Below are 26,384 nucleotides of genomic sequence, written 5' to 3'. Positions count from 1 at the left end.
TTGAGTGTACCTTATTTTTTCAACAACATCTATGAAAATAGCAATAGCCAGGCTTACTGACTGTGGTTTAAAGATAGCAGTTGAGTTGACCTTGCCTTAAATTGTTACTTTTTTTTTCAAGTGAGGGTAGTTTTGGAAGTATTTATAACTCACATTTTACACATTTGTGATTTTAGAATTAGGATACTAATTTGACTTGGTGGGAAAAGTTGGACTTTAAACCTTTCTTGGAATGTTCTTGCTTATTTGTGTTAAATTTTAAGGCTCTATCATAGATTGAATTTGGCTAAAAAATTATCTAAAATTTCAAACTACAAGGTTGATTAAAAGGATGATATTCTAATTCTCAAATTTTGTATTAAGAGAGATACCATCTCAGTATTTTTTCAGGCAAATGAAATTGTCCAGTGATCTGTCAGAAACAAATATTTCCTTAAGATGATCACTTCACAAAATAATTAAAAAATTGTTGCTTAAAAAAACATTTACTGACATACTGTCTAGAGCTAAAGAAATTTCTTTAAAATTTTGTTCACAAAATGCTTGTCATGCGGAACTTTAATAAGTGAAAACAATTAACTTTAATAAGTGAAAACAATGTGAAATTTTTTTGTGACGTCAAAAACAAAATATTTGGTTTTGTATTTTCACTTTTTTGATTATTTTCTGTAAATAAACAATTGGAATAATTTTGCAAGATTAATTTTCAAGATTTCAAAAAAGCAAGAAAACAAAATACATAAGGACCTGGTTTTTAAAAACATTGACACTGAGATTTTGATAAATATTAGGCCTGTTTACAGCTGAAATCCTGAAATTTTTATATATTATTTTATTTTCATTTTTTTCCCTAAAAACCTAAAAAAATGAGGTGCCATTTTTATCAATTCATATTACTTACAAACTGTAAGTATTAAGGTTAACCATCACAATGCTTGATACAAATGTACGATTATTGACAGTCAGTAAAAGAGGAAGTAGTGACAGGGGAAGTGCGACAATTACATGATCACAACAGCCAGTACAGAAAATATTAATTTTAAATATCAGTTTACGCAACAAATGTTGAAAAATGATTCGTTGGTAACTGATGCAGCTAAGCTATAGCTACAACCCTGGAAAAATAATTGTGAAAATGCTATAAGAAAATCCAGCCTTTGAAATCTCTTTACCGTGCCATCCCCTTTCCCCTGAGGTCATTGTAATTTTTCTTTAGGTTTCTTGAATACTTTTGTTAGCATCATTCAAGCATATTCAATATTGATTTTTGGGGAATGGGGAGCTCAAAATGATACTTACAATACGTTTTTCAAGGGTTTTAGCTTAGCTGCTGGCTAATTTTCAGCTTAGCTATACTATACAAGCTAATATTAATTTTTTTAACTGATCAGAATATAAAGTGCCACTGAGCGTTAGTAAACTGTATATTGAGTTTTAGTTCTAAATTTACTTGGAAAAAGTAAATAAAAATGTATTCACATCATTCTAAAAACAGGGCTAGGTTTAACGTGGCTAGGAAGTTTAAAAGGTTTAGCTAGCTAGCTAGCTAGCTAGCTACCTCACTACCAAAACCCTTTTTATAACTGTGTTAACTACGATTATCTGAAACTGCCAGTTAAAAGCTGTAAAACTCAACATTTTGTTGAAACATTCTTCAACCAGCATCCCCAAATTTGCTCATAACTAATCTTTTTTTCATGTTATTCTGCATTTTGAGTACGTATATTTCGCGGAACCAAATGGATATGGAAATAGGTCTATTGCAAAAAAGCATTTTTTGGAATAATTAAAGTCACAACTTGCGTCAGAGCCAAAATGACCCATTCACTATGACATTGTGGCAGCTACAAGACTTCATGGTAGTAATATATGACAATGTAGAAGGTAACGAGAAATAAGTTAGCCATAATGTGCGAATATTAATGACATTTTGTTTCTACCTACCTCTTTGTTTGTAGAAAAAAGTCCATTCGACAACAGTTCTTCTTCATTTTGGAAGTGTTCTTGGCTAAAAAGAACAAATAGCTGAAACCAATATTCAACTCAAACTAAAACAAAAAGCAAAAGGATGAGGGACAATTACCTAAATAGTTTGTTCCAGTCCTGCTGCAATTGTTGCCAATAATCCTGATCTTCCTAAGTAATAATACACTCGTTTTAAAAGCATACTAAGTGTAAAAATAAAAATTAAACACAGTTAATTCGGATATATATCACACCCAGACCTCAGTACAGGTTACAGTAAATAACATACGTTTTCCCTGTTTCGTGGTGTAATTGTGAAGAGTGAGCAAATGGCACAAATTTTTGTAGAATTTATGTGCAGATTTATTTGACTGACTCACATGCGCTGCACATGCAAAGATTGCACACGAAATATTTGGTACTATAACAAAAAAAAATTACCAGCAATTGTTTACAAAGAGGACAACTTCCACGTTGTTTGATGTTGCTCTTAAACAGGAAGCTTAGCTACCCTATAGCTACATTCAAGATAAAGCTAGGTATTTATGAGTACTAAGGAAAATGACTCGAGTTTAAATATTACACTTTTTTGTGTAAGAGAATCTATAGAAGCAGAAGGCTGAGATTTAGTGGATCAAAAGTCCAAATTACATCAAACTTTTTTGCCGTAGCTACACAACTTTGAGACCACCTGTGGGAAATTTCATTTTTCATCATGTTGCTCATAAGGCCATATTTCTTATTATGTGCCAAATGGTTGCACAGCCTTTTTTAACAAAGGCTAAATAAAATATGAAAGAATTGTTTACAATAGAATTCATACTTACATCGGAGAAATTTTCACGAGTCCAAAAAACCATAAATTGAAAAATTATTATAGTTATACAAGTTATACTTACGCGGTTTGGTTATTTATAAGTTTTTAAATAACTTGCTGAGAAAAGGTTTAGGTTTGAAATAAACGTCCTGCAGAGGATAAATCTTTATGCAGAAAACAACCACAGATGTTCTTCGCATATTATCGCACTTCACAAAAAGAAACAAGAAGAAGTTCGTGGCAACAGGGATCGAATTAACGTAAAATAAATGGTTTGCAACTTTTCCGCGCGTCAGCTTTGGCATCTTTACGACCCGTTTTTCATTAATTTGCGAATCAATTTTGTTATAAATTGGAGCAAACAGCAAATCAAAATATCCTTTCCTTGAAACAACCCTCGTGTGATTATGACTTCAATCTACCATATTTGAAAGTAAATATTTTATGTGCTGAATACGTTCCAGAACGATTGAACAAAAATTTTCAGTTACTTATTTGCTTGAATTTACGTTGCAGACCTATTTTGGAGAAAAGGGTAAACTTTGTTTCCAATGCTTCTCCACGTTTCAATTTCAAGTCAAAAGAGATGCAGTGAAAAAGAGGTTAAAAGAGACGATGCCCTAGAAATGAAGTAGTTGCTGAAGAGACAAAACCCCAGGAGCAAGTTACTTTTTTAGGAGAGAAAGGATACGGAAACGAAGGTAGAAGAACAAAATTGGAATTTTCAATTAGCATTTTTTACGGACACATATGTTCGTCAGGGTCTCATTATTTCACCATAATGAATTGCATTTCAAATAATACCACTGAAAGTGTTTTCTTTTAACAATAAAAAGATACAAGGATGAAAAACTATAGCTGACTCAAAATAACGGGCCGTCAGCACTGTGAAGAATTTTTTTTTTAAGTATAGTCAGCCTGATAATAAGTGTTTGCCCGAAGATGCCGCTAAATGTTCTCTCCTCCTCCCCTTATATTCTTCGTCCCTGTTGTTTTCCAAATCTGACAACGTCAGTGAAGACATTTATAGCAGAACTTAAACAACCAGTTGATCCAACATTTTTTCGTTTAGCTGGATAGCGATGTGGCGTTGCAGACTTTTTTCTCGTACCACAAAGAAATCGCTTTATCCGGGTCAAATTCTTCGAGTGATAGTCCTTCTTTTCCAACACGAAGACACACTCTAGCAAATCATTTCCTAATTGATTACGATAATCAGTTTTAACTCGTGCCATATGAGAAAACATTCTTTCTAGCTTTGCATTCGTGAATGGTGTACAAAGTAAAATCTCAATGATATGCAAAATATTCTCACTTTTCTCTTTGATCAAATCTGGGTTGAAAACTCGCTGCCAGATCTTTAAATGAAACTCTTTGGGATCGTTTTTTATAATGGGTAGAACATGAGTTTTCAACGTAATCCATTCAGGCAAGAGAGAATGAATTTCGCATCTGTTATCAACTAGGAGCTCTTCAAAGCAGTCCGACAGTTCTATCACTGCTGACTCAGCAAACACTCAACGACATACTGTCTGTTATTTTAACAATATCATTATAATGATGTGATAAGTTTGCAACCGCAGCGTCATAATTGTTAGCCCAATGTCATTATCTTCATGGAGATAAAATGATCTTCAAGTACAATTGCAGGACACTGCTTACTACTGATATGTACGCTCAGCCTGCAGCTTTATGCAATTTTTTTTTTTATTTCAGTAAAGCTATCAGCTAGCGAGCTAGATTTGAGTAAAGTTACTAATTGGAAAAGAAGCCAAAGCTAGTTAATCAGTTTAAAAGTAAACAACTACCGGTGAAGCATATGTAAGTATTGGTCTATTGGATATAAAATTTAGGTCTTTTAGCTAGACACTTATTTAGGACAAGGAAGAATGTCATTCAATAGGTGTTACTTTAAGCTGATTAATTTTCTTATTTTCTACAGGTCTAAAAATATGCATTTCACGAAATTAATTTTCTCAAGATATTTTGCCAAAATTTTTTTTGCGAATGAGCCTTTTTAGGGTTTTTTTGTGAAAAACTATTAGTACTATTACCAGTACTTCTTTGCAATTTATGCCTTAAAATTGAGATAAGGTCTCTTTGCTTGGACTCGTATCAGAGAGGGTGGCCATTATTTTTATCAACTATGTAATTTTTGAATTTTTCCACAGAAAAATTTTCACAAATATGGGTAAATTAAGCAAAATTTGCAAAAATTAATTGGGTTCCAGTCATTTAAGCACTAAAAATAGGGTCAATAATATACCATACTACCATAAGCAAATGTTAATGCATGTCTTTTTTACTAAATTTATAAATAAAATACTGACTGATTGCAACCCCAAGCTCACAACATATTTCTCAGTTATGTGTGCCTCAAATTTTTATTTTCTTGGCTAAGCAAGACATTGTAAACAGAAAACAGTGGTCATTTACACCAACATTTAATGGTATTTCACGGTTTTATTTTAAACAGATTTTTCATGTCATTTTTAACTAGTTCACGTCATGCAAAATAAAAAATGTGGGTAATTGCTATGGAGAGGCAAGAGTGAAATATTTTTTCTTATTATATATCTGTCAACTCTTTTTTATATACAATAAATCTAAATATCCTGTACAACCATGCAATAACTGACGCGATATTCCGCGCTTGTTTTGGTATTTTCAATTTGCAATGCCACGACTTCCGCAAAACGTTCAAATCATCACATCGAATTTTTTTGTTTACGTTCGTTAAAAAAACTTACAAAAAAATAACAGATCAAAAAAATTCTGCTGTGGTGTGAGGTCACTGCTGTGCTGATATACAAAGGCAAGATTTGGATCTGTTGATGTGATATTAATAAGCTATTAAGTATATAATAAACCATATATTGCATGCCCGTTCGTTGAATATCAGATTCATCCACTCTTGGTGAGGCAATATTCCACTCGGCTGCGCCTGTGGAATATTGCTCACCTCAAGTGGATAAATCTTGACATTCAACGAAAGGTCCTGCAATATCTGCTTATTGTTCCAGCTTTTCCCATTATTTCAAAAATTTTTACTTGATCTTAAAAATGATAAAGGTTCTATTCTTGGTCAATTGGTAGATCTGGACGCAGGCTACTGGGATGAGGATTGTCAACCAATTTTGGAGGCAATATACTCAAAATGTAATACTTGTAAACAATTTTCGCCCACTCCTCCTTTTCCTGTTGTGTCACTGCCACTGGCCAAACAGTTTAACAAGACATTGGCAATGAACCCAAAGCTTTGGAACAATCGCTACATCTTCAACTTAAGGTGGCAGTAACTCTTTTTTAACTGTCCAAATAGCTGAATTATTTACTCAGTGTTTTATTTATACCATTTTTTTTAACTATTTCCTAGAAATATAGGCCTTAATACATAATAAAATGATTTTAACTTAACACTAAAATAGCTGAGTCACCGAAAATTTCTTTTTAAAAATGTATCAAAAACAAGAAAAAAATTGGCTTCTACGAGCTCCAACTTTTTACAATCTCGTTAATCAGCTTCTGTTTTTAAATGAACCTCAGGTTAACCCTGTTAAAACGGTGTGCAGATTTTTTTTGTTTATTCTATTTTTTTAACAATAGCCTTTTGTTTTTTTCAAAAGATTCTTTGTTAGCATCCCCTGCTGCATCGAACGCTGTTAAAAGAAAAATATTCCGAATAAAAAGATTTCCGCACACTGTATCATGGCTGCATGATTCACCAAGCATGTCTGAAAATTTTAAAGTAAAACGAAAATGCTATCGAAAGTTAAAGCTCGTGCAGTGTAACATAATGAAGATCGTCTTAAATTTCTACATAATGCAACATCTTTGTTGTTATTAACGTTTCTCTTTAATAATTACGTCATTTCTTTCTGTACAATTTCCCAAGTACGTAGACTTAAACTATATTCGGCAGAACTAATTAATTATTCATGAATTTTATTTTAAAGAGGATTTGTTAAGGCTGAATATTTTTGGTGAAAGATAATAGTATTTTAGCCATAAAAATCGTGACAAGCGTGTTATAACAGAAAAAATATGGATATATAGTCTGAAAATAACCTTTCTTAACTAATTATGTAAAAAAAAATTTCTGATTTTTAAAAGGGTTACTGCCACCTCAATTGACATGTTTACGCGATTAACAAAAGCAGAATGGATCAACGACAAGCAACCATCATCGGTAATAAATAAAGTGATGAAAACGTAGATAGGGGATGGACTGGGAATTCCTGAGAAATTTATTACAGATAAAGGTGGGGAATTTGCAAATACTGGCTTCAGAGATCTTGCAGAAAATCTCAATGTTCATACCTGCATAACTGGTGCTGAAAGTTCTTGGCAGAATAGATTATGTGAGCGCAACCATGCAGTTGTTGATCACTGTCTTGAAAAGATTCTTCATGATCAACCAGATACACCTTTAGAAACAGCACTAGCCTGGGCCATTAATGCCAAGAATTCTCTGCAGCTGTGGTCAGGCTTCTCATCTTATCAGTTTGTGTATGGTGTCAACAGCCACGTTTACCATCAGTAGTTGCAGATAAACCTCCAGCTCTCCATGGCATATCTGGGTAAATGGATGTCGTACAACATGTAAACACGATGCATGCAGCCAGAAAAGCCTTTGTTGAAGCTGAATCAGCAGAACAGGTAAGAGGAGCCCTGCGACACAAATTACGATCAGCATTGGTCAATTTTCAGCAAGGCGATCGTGTCTTATACCAAAGACAAGATTCAAACAAATGACGAGGCCCTGGTGTAGTATTTGGCCAGGACGGCAAAGTTATATTTGTACGACATGGCAGCATTTATGTGAGGGTGTCACAGAACCGAATCCTTAAGGCTGGCGAGGAGTTTACAGTTCCAGATGATTCTATGGATAGTCAATCAGTTAAGGACAAAGTTAATTCCGCTGATAATCGAAAAGTACCTCTGAATCATATGGTGAACTAATAACACCAGCAGTTGGACCAGAAAGTCAAATAGATCCAGATAGCTTAGCAGAAACTGTAACAGATTTAAGTGTGGCTGGAAGATGCAACAATGATCAGTCTACACATTCTGTACCTTGGCCATTTCCAAAAACAAAAGACAAAATATCATTTCAAAGTCCTGATGAAGTTACCTGGAAGAAAGCCGAAGTTATTGGCAGAGCGGGTAAAGCAACTGGAACGTACAAATCTTGGTTTAACGTAAATTATCTAAATTAGAATGGAAAATGACGGACCTGACTGATGAAGAAGTGAACATTACTATCCCAGTTAATCGTCATAAGGATCCAGATGTTCTAGCAGCAAAGACAAAAGAGCTTGAACTTTGGAAAGAATTTGGAGTATATGCAGAAATACCCGTAGAATGTCAAAAAGCGATATCAACAACTTGGGTTTTCACTAAGAAACATATCAAGTCAAAGCAAGATTAGTGGCAAGGGGTTTTGAACAAGAAAAGATCAGTCAAGTAGATTCACCAACATCTGATCGAAGTACCCTGAGAATCTTACTGGCAATAGCGTCAGCATTTCCATGGCAGTGCAAAACTCTTAATATAAAATCTGCATTTCTGCAGGGAAAGCAAATACCACAAGACGTATTCCTTGTGTCTCCTCCAGAACACAGTAATGAAAAGGTTCTCTGGAAACTCAATAAAGTGGTTTATGGACTTATGATGCAGCTCGAAATTTGTATCAAAGTGTTGTTAAAGAGTTAGTAATCCTTGTTGAAACATTCTTGAAAACTACAAGTCTCATGCATTTTAGTTGTGAAAAAATAATTTTAAAAATCGTTGGAGAAAAGAGTTTACTCCGTGGGTACTTTCTTTGTATACATTCGACTATACAGGCCAAGCCCAGGATTTACGGGAAATCGCGGGTATTCGTTTGCCATCGATTAAACTGCTTTTATTCGGCGTCTCATCAAACATGAAAACTTTTTTAAAAACTACAAGTCTTGTGCGTTTTAGTGGTGAAAAAATAATTTTAAAACTCGTTCGAGATATGGGTTTACTCCCTGGGTACTTTCTTTGTATACATTCGACTATAAGGGCCAAGCCGGGATTACGGGAAATTGCGGTTTTCGTTTGCCGTCGATTAAACTGCTTTCCTTCAGCGTCTCATCAAAAATGAAAACATTTTTCAAAACTACAAGTCTCATACGTTTTAGTGGTGAAAAAATTATTTTAAAAATCGTTCGGGAAATGAGTTTACTCCCTAGGAACTTTCTTTGTATACATTCGAATATGCGGGCGAAGCCCAGGATTTACGGATGAAGGTTGCTTCAAGTATGCTGGACTTAATGTTCAACAAAAAGGAAACATCAAAACTCTTAATCAACAAAAATTTGCTGAATTAATAAATAAAATCCAAATTGATAATAAAAGAGCTATAAAGAAATTTGATGATGTCAATGTAAATGAACATCAATTGTTCAGAGATGCTGTTGGACAAATCAACTGGATGGCAACTCAATCACGACCTGATATTGCTTTTGATGTTCTTGAAATGAGCATGCAGGCAAAAAAATCAAAAGTTATGCATTTAGTAAATGCTAACAGATTGATCAAGAAACTGCAACATCAGCAACGAATACTGGTTTTTCCTTCTTCGTTTCAGTCTATCACAAAAATCGTGGTCTACAGCGACGCTTCATTTCCAAACTTACCTGATGGAGTGTCAAGTGTTGGTGGACACATGATTTTTCTTCTTGGTGAGGAAAGAAAAGCTTGCTTAATGTGGAGCTCCAAGAAGATTAAACGTGTTGTTAAGGGCACAACTGCACCAGAAGGTCTTGCTTTTGCTGAGTGTCTTGAAAATGCAATCTTCTTACAAGAAATATTACTTGGCAAAAAAGTACCTATCATTGGTTTTACTGACAGCAAGAACCTTGTTGCCACTGTCAACTCTACAAAACATGTAGCTGAGAAACGATTACGGCTTGACGTGGCCAGCATCAGAGAGATGGTCGAAAAAATGGCACAGTAGAGGCTGTTCAATGGATCAACACTAACAAACAATTGGCAGATATTCTCACGAAAAAGGGAGTTCATAGTGCAAAAGCTATGCATTATCAAAAATGGATTTTTAGAGTTGTAGAACATTGGTCATTCAAATGAGAACTATCATATGAAACAACTTCTTAACAGAGACATTAAAACATTTACTTGGTCCTGATAAACAGTTTTTTGTGCAACTTTTGTTTATCTCTTCCATCCTCAAAGATTTAGGTATGGAAGTAAAACTTTTCCGAAAGCCATGATTATGATTTTATTTCTTGGATCAAATGCTGTTATTGGCAAAGTAAATAATAAATCATGTGCTACCAAGAAAAAACAACAATGGTTACTAATCTAATTATAAGGACTTAACCACATATGAAAACACACTATGCAAGTTTGGTTGCTTTTCTTTATCACCATTGGATCATTAAGACACTATATTCAATTTTTTTTATCTACTTACAACCAACCATAATGCTGGGCTGTTCTAAGAATAAATGCACTTAGGTCCTTTTGTTTTAATTTAAATTGAATTTAATATGGACTTAGGCCTTTTTAAAACTGAAACATTTCATCCAGATGGACTTGGCCCATATGTACTAAAACCTTAATGGACATAGGCCTTTTTAAAATTAAATATGTTTTTTATCAGGTTTGTGATCAATTTTCAAGACTTTCTAACCTCAAAACCCACACATCAGACACAACAAAAGAAAGCCAGTGATCCAGAGATTCATAAAAATCAAAATTCTTAATTTTCATAAAAATGGACTTAGGCCCCTTCAAAATTGTTGGGGAACTGCACTTAGGCCCCTTTAGAATTGGGGAGGACCTGGACTTAGGCCCCTTTAGAACTAAGGTAGCGATATGTACTAACACATTGTATTAGCTGGTTGGATATATTTTATCGGTAAAACACTGTGATGAGGATTTTTAAGTCTTTTTCAATTTTTTATATATAAGATTAGAAGAAATTGTACAATATGTTTTATTCTCTTAAAATAGATAAAATATTCCTGTTTTTTTTTTAATAGTATCCCAGGGGTGATCCTTTTTCACATTATAAGTTATCAACAAGGAGCTGACCACAGTTCATTATATAAGTGTTTAGTGGTCTTGGTATTATTTTTTTTTTCTGCAGAACTATTTACAAAGTTAAAATTAGCACTGAGGTTTCAGTTTTTAACTGTGAAAAATACTACCTACTAAATAGAAGGATAACAAAACCGAGTATGGGTTTTATGTACTGATAAGTGTGGGTTTTACAAATTGTGTTCATGTACTAGTAAGTAATACTACTCAACAGAGTGTCAAAATATACCAGAAAAAGCGCCAGGCTGTACAGATAAAAACAAACTTGCAATGTGTGCACTTAATTGCACTTTTAACCCCTTTTTTTTCATTCTTTTTCTATGCAATCAGGGCATACAGAGCGTTAGGCATGGTGAGCAATTGGAAGGTAAACAAGATTTTAAAACCAGAATTTTAGAGGAAAAACTTTTATGATTTGACAATTTAAGAAGTTTGAACTATATAAACTTTCAGGAACCAACACAAAATAGTCTATTCTACTTTACTGATTCCGGTTAGCTCAATCAGAAATAAGAACATTGAACAACTTATCACTGTGGTACAACATCAAGACTTATAATACTATTACAGGCGGTAAACAGATTAACATTTTACAAGATAATTCCAAACCGATTAGTTGCTGCAGCCATATTGGTAACAGCAGTATGAGAAACCATGCTTTTCTCTAAAGTTAAAAGTCCTATATCTTCATTAAAAATTAAAATAATGACTTGAAACTTAGTATATCTTTTTAGACTGGTTTGATGAAATAGAGTCAAATTTTTTTTACTGAATCGAGAATACAGGCCATTTCGTAAGATATTAGGTGAATCATACAACTAAATAATCCTGCGCGTGCGATGCGATCTTAAAAAGTTTAATTTTTAAACAACAGCATTAAAAAAAAATTCTGTTAACACTGCACACCGCATACAGGAGCAAGTTCCATGAAATGTTACTGCTAGGAATTAAAACTGAAGTATGAAAATCGTGAGTAAAGTCGTTAATTAAACTTTGCAATTACATTTGGAAAAAATTGAAAAATTATGCGAAGTTGAACGGCGGCTGATAACGATATTTGACATTGCACACTAACAACGCTGACAATAAATCATGAAAATCAGCACTTAAAATAATATTCCGTTGTTCTCAATGATTTTTTTTATTTTTTTATTATTTTATTTTAGTCATTTTTTAGGTCTAATTTTCCAAAAGGCGACTTAAAAAGATTAAAATATTGTAGTAACTTTTTATATATAAAGCTTGAATTATAAATCACAAAAAACACTACTGAAAGAAACATATAAATATCGCCATATTCCTTTAATAATGTTTATAATAATTAGTGCAGCCACAAGTGAAAACAAATCGATTAAATAGAACAAATCGATGAAAAAAAGCCTTCTTAAATCATTCTCTGATTTTATATTTCGTTTTTATCCTATTTTCAATAATTCTGAAAATCTTTTGCAAATACAATAAAACAATTATTGAAGATATTATTTCGGTTTGTCTGTTCAGTATTCATATTACTGTGGAAAGTTTATCATTTCTTGAACATGATAGTTTAGTAGGCGACGTTTCGGGAGATCCTTCTCCTTTTATACAACCTATAAAAATTTGTTGCTTCCATCCTCAGCAAATTCACAGCAAGTGACCACAGCAAAAACTCAAAAGAATTTTTGGAATACATCAGAGAAATAAAGATAGCAGACGACGAATGCATGGTATCCTTTGATGTCACATCACTCTACACAAATGTTCCCATAAAAGACACCTTAAACATCATTAAAGACATTATCGAAAACGATGCTGCATTCGGTGAAAAGACAATTCCAGTACCGGATTTTCTGCGTTTGGTCGAATTTGTTCTAACCAAAACATGGTATCTGTTTAATAAGAACTTCTACACTCAAACAGACGGAGTTGCCATGGGAGGCCCTGCATCATCAGTAGTCGCAGAAATATACATGCAAGCACACGAGACAACAGCATTAGTCACATCAGACAGACGTCCAAAGGTTTGGAAAAGATTTGTTGACGACGTATTCGTCATAATCAAAAGATCTCATCTAGAAGAGTTCCATGAACACATCAACGGCCTACATCGACAAATCAAATTCACTGTTGAGCTTGAACACGATGGAAGTATCGCTTTCCTGGACACTTTGGTCAAACGCAAGAATGGTTCCATTTCAGTTTCAGTGTATCGTAAACCAACACACACTGACCAGTACCTTAACTTCAAATCAAACCATCAGAAATCTTGCAAAGAAAGTGTCATATCTTCATTACTGAATCGTGCCAACAGTGTAGTCAGTGACAAACAGGAGAGGAAAATAGAAATTCGACGTGTAAGAAATGCATTAATCACAAATGGATACAGTCATAAAGTCATCACGCAAGTAGAAAATAAAATGAAGAGAAGATGCAACGGAGACAACAAGGAAACATCAGAGGAATTTATCGCATCAGCATTCCAACCCTTCGTACCAGGTACCAGCGAGATCCTTCGTCGAGTTTTAAGGCAACACAAGATCAAATGCATTCTTACCTCTAAAGACACCCTAAGAAGCACTTTGTCTAAACCAAAAGACAAAATAAACCTGGAAGAGCAAAACAATGTTGTTTACGAAATCCCGTGTAAAGATTGTGATGCAGTGTATATTGGCGAAACAAAAAGAAAGTTTAAGCAACGAGTACAAGAACATATGCGCGCAGTGAGAAACGGAGATGTGAAGAAAAACGAAATTGCGGACCACAGCTGGAGCAGAAGTCATCAGTTTAATTGGGATGAGAAGAAAATCATTGACAGAGAATCCAGAACAACGGCCAGGAAGATTAAAGAAACCATCAACAGTGTAGAACGTAACAAACACATAAACAGCATCTCGTATCAACTTCCTGAGATTTGGTTACCAGCCCTACAGAAGAAGTAGTTACCTACATCCAGGTCCAAAAATGTTAATTACCGTAATTAACTGTAATTATCAGCTTGTTTCTGATTGGTTAATTTTTATGAATTTCGATCCTCTGCAAATTATATAAATACATGCGCAACATCATTTTACTTTGCCCGATGATGGGAGAAGGATCTCCCGAAACGTCGCCTACTAAACTATCATGTTCAAGAAATGATAAACTTTCCACAGTAACAATAAAACAAGAACTCAAATTTGTTTAGGCGTGTTAATCGCATGCCTAAACAAATCTGCGTGTGTCTGGGGTGTGAGCGTGCAAACCCATGCCTCTCATGAAATGGTCTGGGGATACGGATAAACTGTTTTTGACAGCATATCGATTTATCATAAAATTTGCCCTACCCGAATGTGTGACACAGTTTACGCTGTATAAGTGTTCAACCTGATTTTAAGTCGTCCAGCTAGTTACATAAGAATTGGCTATAAAACACAACAATCCCTTTGTAGTAAATATTACTTCTTACTAAATCCAAATATTTTACATAAAAAACCTAAAAAAAGGCAGAAATTTATTTTGGAAAAATAGGTTTCTCTTTCATAGACAGGTCGCTGACAGACATAATTGGCCAACGTTGATAAAATCAATGTAAGAAAAGCAGTTTTTTCGTCATTTTTCAAACAGGGCAGCATTAAATGGTCAATACTGTGCAGTCGACAGGCTGCAAAATCAATTTTTTGTCTGCACGTGGGGCAGGTGGACAGTGTTTAAAATTTGCTAGCAACATTCCTCTAGCGCATGAAATAATCCACATAAGGGCCTATGAAGGTCGCCGAATTCTAATAAAATTATCGTGCTGACATCAGCAACCATTAACATCTTTCAAAAGTTTGTAGTCCTAAAACTTTGACAATTCAAAATGCCTGACTCTAATATAAAAAATGTGTCCTGTTTCATTATATTTTGATATGATTGTAGCTATATACTTAAGCCTTGGTTGCTCACTGTTATGGGAAGGTTGTAAATACTCAGGGAGTGCATATAGCTAGCTCCACTATTATTAAAGCGACGAAATCCTATGAAAATTATGCTACCTAGGTACAGAGCGAAAGCATTGTGGTTGTTTTTAGTAAACAAAATTGATTTTCGTAAGCATAAAGTAGACACTTACTTGTGAGATGTCTGGCATGTTAATCTCGCCATTAATAACATCTTGCTCTATTTTATCAGCATATTCATTTACCCAGGATTCAGCTGTGGTCTCCTATTAAACAAAAACCACTGCAACACTACAGCATAAGTAACATCTTAAACTAACAGATAGAATAATAACAATAGTCATTAATCTGCGCAATTCCATTCTCCTTGTGGTTTTCGAAATTTCTTAGTGTATTTAAAAAAATTAACAAATAAGAAAACAATATGTAAAATCAATGTCAAAAATCACGAAACTTTTGCATGGCTAATTTAATAGTTCACCTCTATGGCATTACTTTCTTGATTTTCCATCGATTCCAATATTTCATGTGCAGTTTTTTGGATTTCGAAGGAATGATAACTTGATAAAGAGTTCCTATACCAAAAATGTAATGCAATGTATTTACCACGTCGAACTTTGAAAATTTTAAAACAACCTGAATTCAACTCACAGATTTTCGTCCAAGTATTCATGTGCCCACTTAACATTTTGATCATGTTCTTGTTGAGTGTACAGAGAATGAGGTAGTGAAAAAAGTGATGGTAGTGGATGAGCCTTTCTGTAGTTTCTGATTGACAAGAGCGGGTCATTTTGGAAATCTAATATGAAAGATATTTCATATAAAAGCTACTGAAAATATATAACAAACAAGGAACCTTTAATGGACCTAGCTGGATTTAAAACTTCAGAAAACTAATGATCCAACCATGTTGGTTCATTTTTGGGCCCACAAGATATTTTCACCAAAAACTGATGTAATCACTTTCAGAGGTAGTGTTCCCTGTCATTGTGCAAAAAATCAGAAAAAACTAATGATCCAATTCTGAGAAGAGCTGGTAGTGAACGGAAGGATAATCACAGGTCACAGGGGAGTTTTAGTGAAAAAAAATGTAGATTTTTGACTACCTGAAAAAAAATTGGTATTTATATTATCTTACAGTTTAATTTGCTCTTACATTCAATAAATAATTTTGTAAAAAAACTGAACTTGTGAAAAATAAAGTGTCCCTTACAGTATCCTTAAAAATCACAACATAGCAAACAATATGCTCTATTAAGAAGGCTGGTAACAGGGTGTTAGAAATCTTAAAACAAATAAATTCACTAGTTTTGCAAATACCTATTGTAAAAACTGAAAATTCAACCTTTAAGCTGTTTTTTCCCTATTTTTAGCCACTTCTCCTTTGGAGTATGGCCAAAAATAGCCCTTGTTTTGTGACTAAATTTATGTGGTTACTTTTGATGCAGTTAACACTACTAGGTAACTTTAGAGGCCTAAAAAAAGGTGCCAGCAGTTTAAGTGTAAACTTCGCTATGTTAAAATGTGTGCTCATTTTGTTGTTATACTATCATTAAAAGTGCTGAAAAAAAGGTGTTACTTAATGTAGTACCACTAAAACCACCTGTTTCTCACTTCTTGTCGATGTTAGTATAGTTATCAGAAATTACTATGAGGAAGTTATTGTAATTGTCCATGATGTGGTTACCTTTGGGTTAAATTGTATTGCACCATAACTTCACACACATATGATGTCAGTCTTCCAACAGGTAAGAAACAATTTTTTTTTGAGACCTTGCGAGGAGTCTCTAGATTGGCTAAAATATAGCCTTACCTTGAAATTAGAAACACAAAACATATATTATAATACCTGTATACATCTGTGTGTCTGTCTGTCAAGCAAAATGGTATTGCACGCAATGTGGTATAAAAAAAACAGGCAAACTGTTGGTATTTCCCAGTCAAAATACAAAATTTATGAATGATGGCCACCATATTTTTTTCTATCTCTTACAAGGAATAAAGTTTTCATCATACTTGTCTCGTTTATACGTAAACGATGATATAGTTGTCCAACACAATACGAACCCAAGTAATATACACCGATGAACGAACAACGAAATCTGCCATTTGGATTTCGATGTCAAATAAGATCACGCATTGAATAATCAATCAGTCAATAAAAAGAGAATCTTGTTACCATGCTTCTATTTATCAATGTCTTTTGTTAAAAGTTTCGTTCATTAAAAATTAAATATGCTTTTGTTCTGAGCAGTGTTGTGATTTTTCAAAACTTTTAATTAACGATTTTACTTTCTGTTAAGTTAGTTCGAAGTTTCTTTTTCTTTCATTCAAATTTTTCTATTTTGGGTGCCCAAACTAGATGTCCCCAAAATGCTATACCGATGTCCAAATTGACTTGTCTCCTAAATCAAAAATGCTAGAACAGAACAAAAACTACGGTTTCTACACTTTTTCCACTTATGCAAGTCAGAAAGAGCCGCTCCAGTTTTCTGGGCATCATCTTCATAACAAGTTTCCCAGCCAGAGTCTGAATCACTGCCAGCACATGACAACTGAAGGCACACAACTTTTTTCACAGGAACTTATTTTGTTGAAAACTGTCTGGCACAAAGCTTCTTCTCTAGCTAATATTTAGCAACTTTACAAAGAATATCTTACAAACAAATCAAAACAAGTATAAAAGAATATTATTTACGTAATTAGTACAATAGTTTTAGTTGATTTTCCATTCCTTTCTTTTAAATGGCAGGTAAGCATAAAAAAACAAAAACGATTGATGAATTTGATTATATTAGTATAGCAACTGTAGCTTTCTGCATGTTTTTGCTTTTTTACAGTTGTGTTCTTGTCAAGGCAAGTGGAAACATTATCAGTGTTAAAAAATAAACAGCATGATGACGCAAATATGCACTCCCTCAATGAATCACAATGTTCATGCGTTGCCACGCATATATATGGAGATTGAATGAATGTTTAAAAGGACATCTTGTCTTCAGAGCAGTAGTGCCAATAAACCATGATTGTAAATTGTATAGAAGTTATATGCAAATGTGTGCACACGTGTGAAATCATATGAATCTCAGGTTGTATTTATATAGTTATTATTCATTATTAGCAACGGACTGGATTTTCAAGTATGCAATATGGGATTTTAGGCTTTTTAATTGGCTCATCGCTCTTGACGACGGGCCGATATGGATTGGTACTGCCCGTTGTCAAGAAAAATAGTAGCTTAAAATGTAAACAAGCAAGAATGACAAGTTTTAAGAAGCATTGGAAATGATTATTTATTTAACTCCTACAATACATTTATCGATAAAAACATTTTCATAGGATAGAAACAACAAAAATATCAAACTTAACAGTTAAAATAGCAAGATTCAGCAACATTCTGTCTGGATGCTTGGTTAAATAAAACTCCCATGTTATTCTTGGCTAGCTAGTTAAAACAATTACTTCAATATTCACTGTAACTAAAATTTAGTTGCACATTCAACTTTTCACATTCTTCTGTTAGTGTCGAACATTGTAACGTTTCGTTTCGTTACGTTTATTCTATAGGGACTTTCGAATTCTGCATAGAATGTTTGTTTTTAGGCAGGACTGTTTCGAATTTTGACGGTAAGTGTTAACGAAAGTATTGCTAGTGGATTATATAATTATAAGAGCATTAAACCGAAATTCTTATTTTCTACTTTTATCTAACTTAGAGAGTTAACAAATACAATAACCAATTATCCTGTGCCGTACTGAAAATATCGCCCTAAGTCATTGCACCGACCTCGCAAGCTCGCTCAGCACATAGACCTTGGACGATAATTTGCGGTACAGCCCAGGGTAATCGGTTATTATTGTATTATTGCTAACTGTCTGGATTTTTCAAGCGGGCAATACAGGTTTTTAGGCATTCTGATTGGCTTAGCGTCTCTTCACGACGGGCTGATATTTTGCGGTGTTACCCGTCGTCAAGAAAAATGGTAGGTGAAAATGTAAACAAAAACAAATATATTTTGTGAAATCAGCGTGAAAATTCTTCATCTAAAACGAAACAATATAAAAGTAGAATACAGTTTTTTAAAACTTCAAAAACTCTACCAATAGCAAGTTTCAGTGCTGAAATAACTTTCAGCTTCAGCGTAAATATTTCGTTATCACAAGAAACAACTGAAACTTTTATGGACGTTGATGATGAGATATAGTCCAACTTTCCTTTTGTTGACTACTTGTTGACATGTGTGTGCAAACCAATTGGTGAAGTAGTTTGTCAACAATGGCAACAACAACATTAAAGGCTCCACCAGCGTTTGAAGAGGATGATGATTATAGTAGTTGGATTTGGAGATCTGGCAGGTGTTTACAGAACTACCTAAGAATGGTTGGGCACGGGAGGCAGTACGCGACCTGACACCTGGTTTTCATTCAAAAACATCAAAGACAATGAGGAAGAAGAGCATTGTGTGAGTAACATTTGCAGAAGACCATCAACAGCATCCAAGAAGGTTGAATCAAAACCAAAAGCAAAATCATACATCAAATACAATCTAAATGAAAGATGGTATCATGCAAGAATTCTTTCAGCACAACCCAGAAGAGGTGGCACTTATAAAAATTAAGTTAATGTGTCTAATGATGCTAATAGAAAGTCAAAAAAGCATCAATTGGAATGATGTGTCCAAATGGGTCGAGTTGGAAAATCCGGAATACCCTGTTTATATGTGTGATGTAGATATGTTTTCACAGGAAGTAGTTGATGCCAAGGAGAAAGAATTGGAGAATTTAAAAGAAAACAAGAAGTCCCTGTGGCTAAGTCCCTGTGGTTTTTAGGCATTCTGATTGGCTTAGCGTCTCTTCACGACGGGCTGATATTTTGCGGTGTTACCCGTCGTCAAGAAAAATGGTAGGTGAAAATGTAAACAAAAACAAATATATTTTGTGAAATCAGCGTGAAAATTCTTCATCTAAAACGAAACAATATAAAAGTAGAATACAGTTTTTTAAAACTTCAAAAACTCTACCAATAGCAAGTTTCAGTGCTGAAATAACTTTCAGCTTCAGCGTAAATATTTCGTTATCACAAGAAACAACTGAAACTTTTATGGACGTTGATGATGAGATATAGTCCAACTTTCCTTTTGTTGACTACTTGTTGACATGTGTGTGCAAACCAATTGGTGAAGTAGTTTGTCAACAATGGCAACAACAACATTAAAGGCTCCACCAGCGTTCGAAGAGGATGATGATTATAGTAGTTGGATTTGGAGATCTGGCAGGTGTTTACAGAACTACCTAAGAATGGTTGGGCACGGGAGGCAGTACGCGACCTGACACCTGGTTTTCATTCAAAAACATCAAAGACAATGAGGAAGAAGAGCATTGTGTGAGTAACATTTGCAGAAGACCATCAACAGCATCCAAGAAGGTTGAATCAAAACCAAAAGCAAAATCATACATCAAATACAATCTAAATGAAAGATGGTATCATGCAAGAATTCTTTCAGCACAACCCAGAAGAGGTGGCACTTATAAAAATTAAGTTAATGTGTCTAATGATGCTAATAGAAAGTCAAAAAAGCATCAATTGGAATGATGTGTCCAAATGGGTCGAGTTGGAAAATCCGGAATACCCTGTTTATATGTGTGATGTAGATATGTTTTCACAGGAAGTAGTTGATGCCAAGGAGAAAGAATTGGAGAATTTAAAAGAAAACAAGAAGTCCCTGTGGCTAAAGATTTCCGCCATTAGCAATAATCTGAAAAAGTACTGAACTTTGAAGAGGACTGATTAATATGGGGGAACAAAATCATTAAATATTCTAAAATTTTAAAATTCAATTTTTGATTCTTATTGTAACTGTAAATCATAGCTAACTTAACCCTATTCGGTCCGGGGTTTTTCGAACATACTATGACCGGGGGGGGGGCGGGCGGATTCCGCCCCCCCTCAATAACTTTTCATAGGATTGTTCAAATTGAATCAAACTTGGCACACTTATAGTACGTCATAAAATGAACAAAATGGCGGCAATAAATTTTTGCTTGCGTCAGCACATTTTTTGTGACGTCCTCAGAAGCTTGAAAATTGTCAAAAATGCCACTATCTGCTTAAAATATAATTACTTTCGTTCTAGAGCGAATTTTTACATTCTGTTTGAAGTTTCTGAAAGCTAAATAAAAGTTATTTAACATATCTTCCGGTTTTTACATGGATCGGATAAAAAATTGCCAAAAATTGCCCGAAAATCCGTTTTTTTCCGATTTTAGGGTGAAATCCGACAAAATCGGGAAATCGGATTAGTCACGTGTTCAAATTATTCAAAATGATTCTTCTTGATGAAATAAAGTTCTGTTGTAAGTTTCAAGTTCTAAGGATAATCCTAACAGGAGTTATTATATTTTCCCCATTATAAGGATTTCATAGAGATTTTTAGGGGTAGTTTCGAGTAATGGCCAATATCAAAGCCTCTGAAAGGTATGGGACCTAAAAAATTAGCATGCAGGTGTCTAATAGATAAATGTTGAAACTCAGTAAGTATCATAGCCATATAACAAAGCAATCAGGAGTTATTACAAAAAAACCGTCAGCCCCCCTCCCCCCCCCCCCCCCCCGGACCGAATAGGGTTAACTTACATAAACTTAATTTCTCTATAAGAACAATTTTAAAAGAAAAATAATAAACCTGGAAATAGATGAACAATAAAAACAAAATGAAAACAACAGCAAGGCTGAAAATTTATTGATTTTCTCTTTTTCTCTGAAAAACAACTCGGAAAATATCTTTAAAGGTGGCAGCAATTTTTTTTTACATAATCAGTTACGAAAGGTTATTTTCAGACTACATATTCTTATTTTATCTTTTACAACACACTTGTCACGATTTTATAGCTAAAATACATTATCTTTCAACAAAAATATTCAGCCTCATCAATTCCTCTTTAAATTAAAATTCATGAATAATTAATTATTTCTGCTGAATATAGCTTTAGTCTATGTGCTTCCAAAATTGTACAGAAGGAAATGACGTAATTATAAAAGGGAAATGTTTATAACATCAAAGATGGCACATTATAAGACGATCTTCATTATGCTACACTGCACGAGCTTTACCTTTCGATAGCATATAAACTTTAAAATAAAGTATTGTTCATTGGATAATAACACAATTTGTTGCACTTTTAGAATTCTTATTGGCTTTAAACTCATTTTAGCCTCGTTCTCAGAAAAAATCTAACAAAACGAGGATTTAGGCTTTATCTGGATAAGTTTCGGGCGTCCGTCCGTCCGTCCGTCCGTCCATCCATCCATCCATCTCCTCAGGAGATTTTAAAGATTCCGCCTTCGCCGGCGGAAATCAATGATGTCTTTGAAGAAGTTCTAGACACTGGTCAAACAACCGTACCAAGCAAATGGGTCATAAGTTAGAAGTTCAAAGGGGAAAAAAGGGTTGTGAAAGCTAGATTGGTGGCTACATGTTTTGAAGAAAATTTTGTCGTTGAGAACAGATTCTCCAACTTGTGGCAAACAAAGTCTTCGAGTTGATATGGCTATCATAGATCGCAACGATTGGCGGATCAATTCACTTGATATCACTGCAGCTGTTCTTCAGGAAGAGAGAACTGTTTCTACAACCACCAAAAGAAACATTGTCAGTGGGAACAATGTGCTACTAAAGAGATGTTTGTACAGATTCTCCAACTTGTGGCAAACAAAGTCTTCGAGTTGATATGGCTATCATAGATCGCAACGATTGGCGGATCAATTCACTTGATATCACTGCAGCTGTTCTTCAGGAAGAGAGAACTGTTTCTACAACCACCAAAAGAAACATTGTCAGTGGGAACAATGTGCTACTAAAGAGATGTTTGTATCGGTTAAACCATGCATCTAGAGCATGGTAAAAAATGCTATGTGTACCTACAACCTTGCTGTGTTTTCCTGATATAGAGACAAGCAAATCATTGGAATTCTCATTTGCCATGTTGATGACTTTGTGTATGGTGGCAGTCTAGCTTTCCACAAAAATGTTATTGCTGAACTTTTTAAAATGTTCAAAATCAGTACGCAATCAAGCTTAACATGCGAGTATCTAGGATTAGATGTAGATCTATTAAAAGTAAAATTAAGATTAATCAAGTGAGTTATATAGAGTCTTTGATAACTATTGATATTGAAAATGATGTTAGCAAGGAACAAAAATTGACTAGCAAGGAAAAGACCATGCTGAGATCTTTGAGTGGGAAAAGTGTTCAGGTGGCTGGACAAATCCGCCCTGATGTGGATTATGATAGTTGCCAAACATAATTATGGCAAGGAACCTACAGTTCAAAATTTGAAAGATGCCAACAAAGTTATTCGAAAAATTAAAAAACAAGCATGTTGCAATAACCATTGCCTAAATTGCAAATATGGAAAATTGTGAAATCATTTGCTACACAGATGCAACCTATGCCAGTTTGAATTGTGGATCATCATAAGGTGCATTTATCATATTCGTGAAGCACCTAAACAAAGGTAAACCAATCTGCTGGCAATGGAAGAAACTACAAAGGGTAACCAAAATCCCAATTGCTTTAGAAACGCTTGCTCTGAGTGAAGGAGCCGATGCTAGTTTGTGTCATACAGAAAATCTGCAAGTTGACGAAGGTTCCAAAGTTCACTGGTAAAATTGACAACAAGTCATTATTTTAAACCTTAAAAACCACAAATGTCACAAAGGATTTGAGACTGCGAAGTGACATAGCCAGATTGAAGCAGATGGTAGAACAAAAAAGCGATTACTATCAAGTGGGTTGAAGGAAAACACCAATTAGCCGACTGCTTAACAAAGCATGGACCTTGAGGTTTTGGATCCATCCAAATTATCTCAACAATAATTGATTGTGATGATTACTGTTGTGGTTTTGATGATTTTAATTTGTTTTTCATGCTGACTGTGACAAACAGTTGCTTCGTGTAATTTGATATTGTACTTGTGTTGGCTTTGAAATTGTGTTACTGGTGGCAATGTTGATATTGCAATTTGTGTTAATTCTGTTTTTATCCTTCAGTGACCAATACAATAGTATTAAGACTGGTGAAGCCCTCAAGCCAGCCTTAAAAACTGCTATTCCATTTGGCATGACTTTTTGACGACTTTTTTGTTTTCGTTAAAATCATACAGATGCTGAAAATGTTTTGGACTACCTATTTTATTATAATAAACTAGTCAATAAAGTCTGTGGAGAAATCCACTGAGGCAGGATAAAAATAAAAAGGAAGCGTCATTTGAATTTTCATGACGTCAGCAACCATCCACAAAAAAAAATTAGAACCTTGTTTTCACGTTGCCTCTATTGTGTAGAGCTTAAACTGCTGATCAAGATAATGTATGTGATCATGTGCTTTTTGATGAGCGGTTATTGAGATATAAGGGTTTAAAAATTTTGCTGACGTCAGTATTGGGCCGTCAAATGCTTGTTGCCTTCAGTGCATAGATCTTGAAACGATGATCAAGAAAATGTATAGGATTATGTACTTTTGACAAACGGTTGCAGAGATATTAAGGTTTAAAGGTTTTTTGATGACGTCATTAACCCGTCCCGAAACGGATTTGGGGACGCATGGGAAACTTACCCAAATTGGTCCTCGGTGGTCCCTAGTTACCCATGCAGTGAAAAATCATTGACGTCACCACCTCGATTTCAAGTTATTTGGCCTCAAAGTTTTAGGTGCACTGTAATGGCTTCATTAATTTAATATACTTTCCTTTGACGTTAATATTATTTTAACGTTAAAGTTTGGTAAATTACAGAACAATTTTATGGGTGCTGTTTTACAGACTTTATCAAAGAAAAATGTTAAGTATATAATCCACTTTGCAAAAGTCACAGACAGACAGACGGAAGCTTCGCATTATTATAGAGATATCAGATCTTCATTTCAACATTGCCTTGTGCTCTTGAGTGCCTATTTCGCTTTGATATTTATTTTAGTTTTGCTTTAATTTAGTTTTATACAATTTTGACTTGTAGTAGAAAGCTGATGAAATTTGCGTTTATGAGCAGTTTAAACAGAACTGTTTATTCCTTTAACAACATTTTCCACAATTATAATTTGTCCATATTGCACTGACTATTTTCAAAATCATCACGTTTATCATATCATCAGCATAAAAGTCACTTATATAGTTATATAGTAAATCAGTTAAATTTTTTAAATTTTAAAAGAACAGAACCTCCATTCTCACAACTATGACCTTCTTGATCTCTACTATGTGGATCAAATGCATAGATATAATTTTTATCCCCATATAATGGCCAAACTATGTACTGAGAATTATCCCACTAACAATTTTTTGCGGACTCGTTGTTTTATAAATCAGTAAATCATGAAACTTATTGGCCTATTTAATTATATTTATTTAAATTGGCATTGCCATTTTCTAAAATATAAGTCAATATAAGTCAACTGCTCTCCAGACTGAAATTCTTTTCATTGTCGACCAACAAATGGCTAAGAGAGAGTTGCACATACATTGTATACCAGCATTTCACCAAACAACTGAACATTGCCTTGCTTGTATGAGCTTGTAACAAATTTGATATGGTAACTTTGTCGGCCAGGATTAGTTTCGACATCTCCATCAAGCAAAAACAATTTTGACATGAAGAACAGAAAATTACAGCAATAATTAACAATTAAAATTTGCAAATTATTTGTTTTGAAGCTAGCTAGTACGAAAACAAGTAAAAGTAGCACCAAACCAAACTAAAGTAGCTAGTTAGATAATATCAAAACCAGTACAAGTGAATCCAAACCAAACTAAAGAGGCTTACAAAGGCTTACAATGTTAAACAGGCTAGTTGCTTGAGAGATTGATATACTAACGATAAATCAGCAAGGCAAGTAAATAGCTATTAAAATTTTACATCTATTATTGTATTTAAGAAAAAAGGGTCATTCTTTCCTCCTCAGGTCAGATTTAACTTTGATACATTGGTAGCCATAGGCTAAAAGAGTTCCCGGAAAATGAGTCCACAGAAAAAAAAACAACGCATGCTTTAGAACTGGCTTTGTGTACAAAATGCACAAACCATTTAACTTAATGTCGACCTACGAGATCGTTCTATTCTAAACACACATTTCTACCGAATGTGTCAATGAAACTCAAAATAATGTATGGGATCATGTGCTTTCAACGATTGGTTAAGATACAAGGGTTTACATTTTTTGATGACATCATCAATTCGTCTGTTCTGAGCTGGGAGGGTGGTCCCAAAAACTGAAAATTTCCAAGAAATTTCAACCATTATTTCATAAGGAATATTAAATTTAAGCTAAACTGTTTTACAAAGTTTTAAGTTTATTATTTGCTCTAGGTTAACCCTATTTTAGGTCTTTATTAATTGGACTATGGCAATACCTGACTTGCCACATTTCTTAGGATGCTGATCATTGATGCTGCACAAACACGTGATCAGCTACTGGCAGAGGGAGTGCATGAGCATCTTGAGTCCCTCGTGCTTTTTCCATGCATTATACGCCATGATGGTCACACAAAAAGGTCACAAAAAAGGTTGTTTAATTTAGCCTTCATGAATGCCAACAACTACCTTGGAGGAAGAAATTTAAAAAT

At 34.3% G+C, this 26,384-nt stretch overlaps 1 protein-coding gene across 3 annotated transcripts in view; it reads right to left on the bottom strand.

Moving 5' to 3' along the window:
* LOC130641586 (peroxisomal targeting signal 1 receptor-like) overlaps positions 1 to 26,384 on the bottom strand; it is a 94,577-nt gene that overhangs the window by 42,619 nt on the left and 25,574 nt on the right. For all 3 annotated transcript variants that reach the window (XM_057448458.1, XM_057448457.1, XM_057448459.1), the window contains exons 5-9: positions 15,421 to 15,568; positions 15,251 to 15,344; positions 14,943 to 15,035; positions 2,084 to 2,136; positions 1,945 to 2,008 (exon numbers count right to left, since the gene is read on the bottom strand). In XM_057448458.1, coding sequence (XP_057304441.1) covers positions 1,945 to 2,008; positions 2,084 to 2,136; positions 14,943 to 15,035; positions 15,251 to 15,344; positions 15,421 to 15,568 — 452 coding nt within the window. The remainder of the gene's footprint in view (positions 1 to 1,944; positions 2,009 to 2,083; positions 2,137 to 14,942; positions 15,036 to 15,250; positions 15,345 to 15,420; positions 15,569 to 26,384) is intronic.

Source organism: Hydractinia symbiolongicarpus, chromosome 4 (assembly GCF_029227915.1).
Source record: "Hydractinia symbiolongicarpus strain clone_291-10 chromosome 4, HSymV2.1, whole genome shotgun sequence".
NCBI lineage: Eukaryota > Metazoa > Cnidaria > Hydrozoa > Anthoathecata > Hydractiniidae > Hydractinia > Hydractinia symbiolongicarpus.
This window is presented reverse-complemented; position numbering and strand designations above follow the sequence as displayed.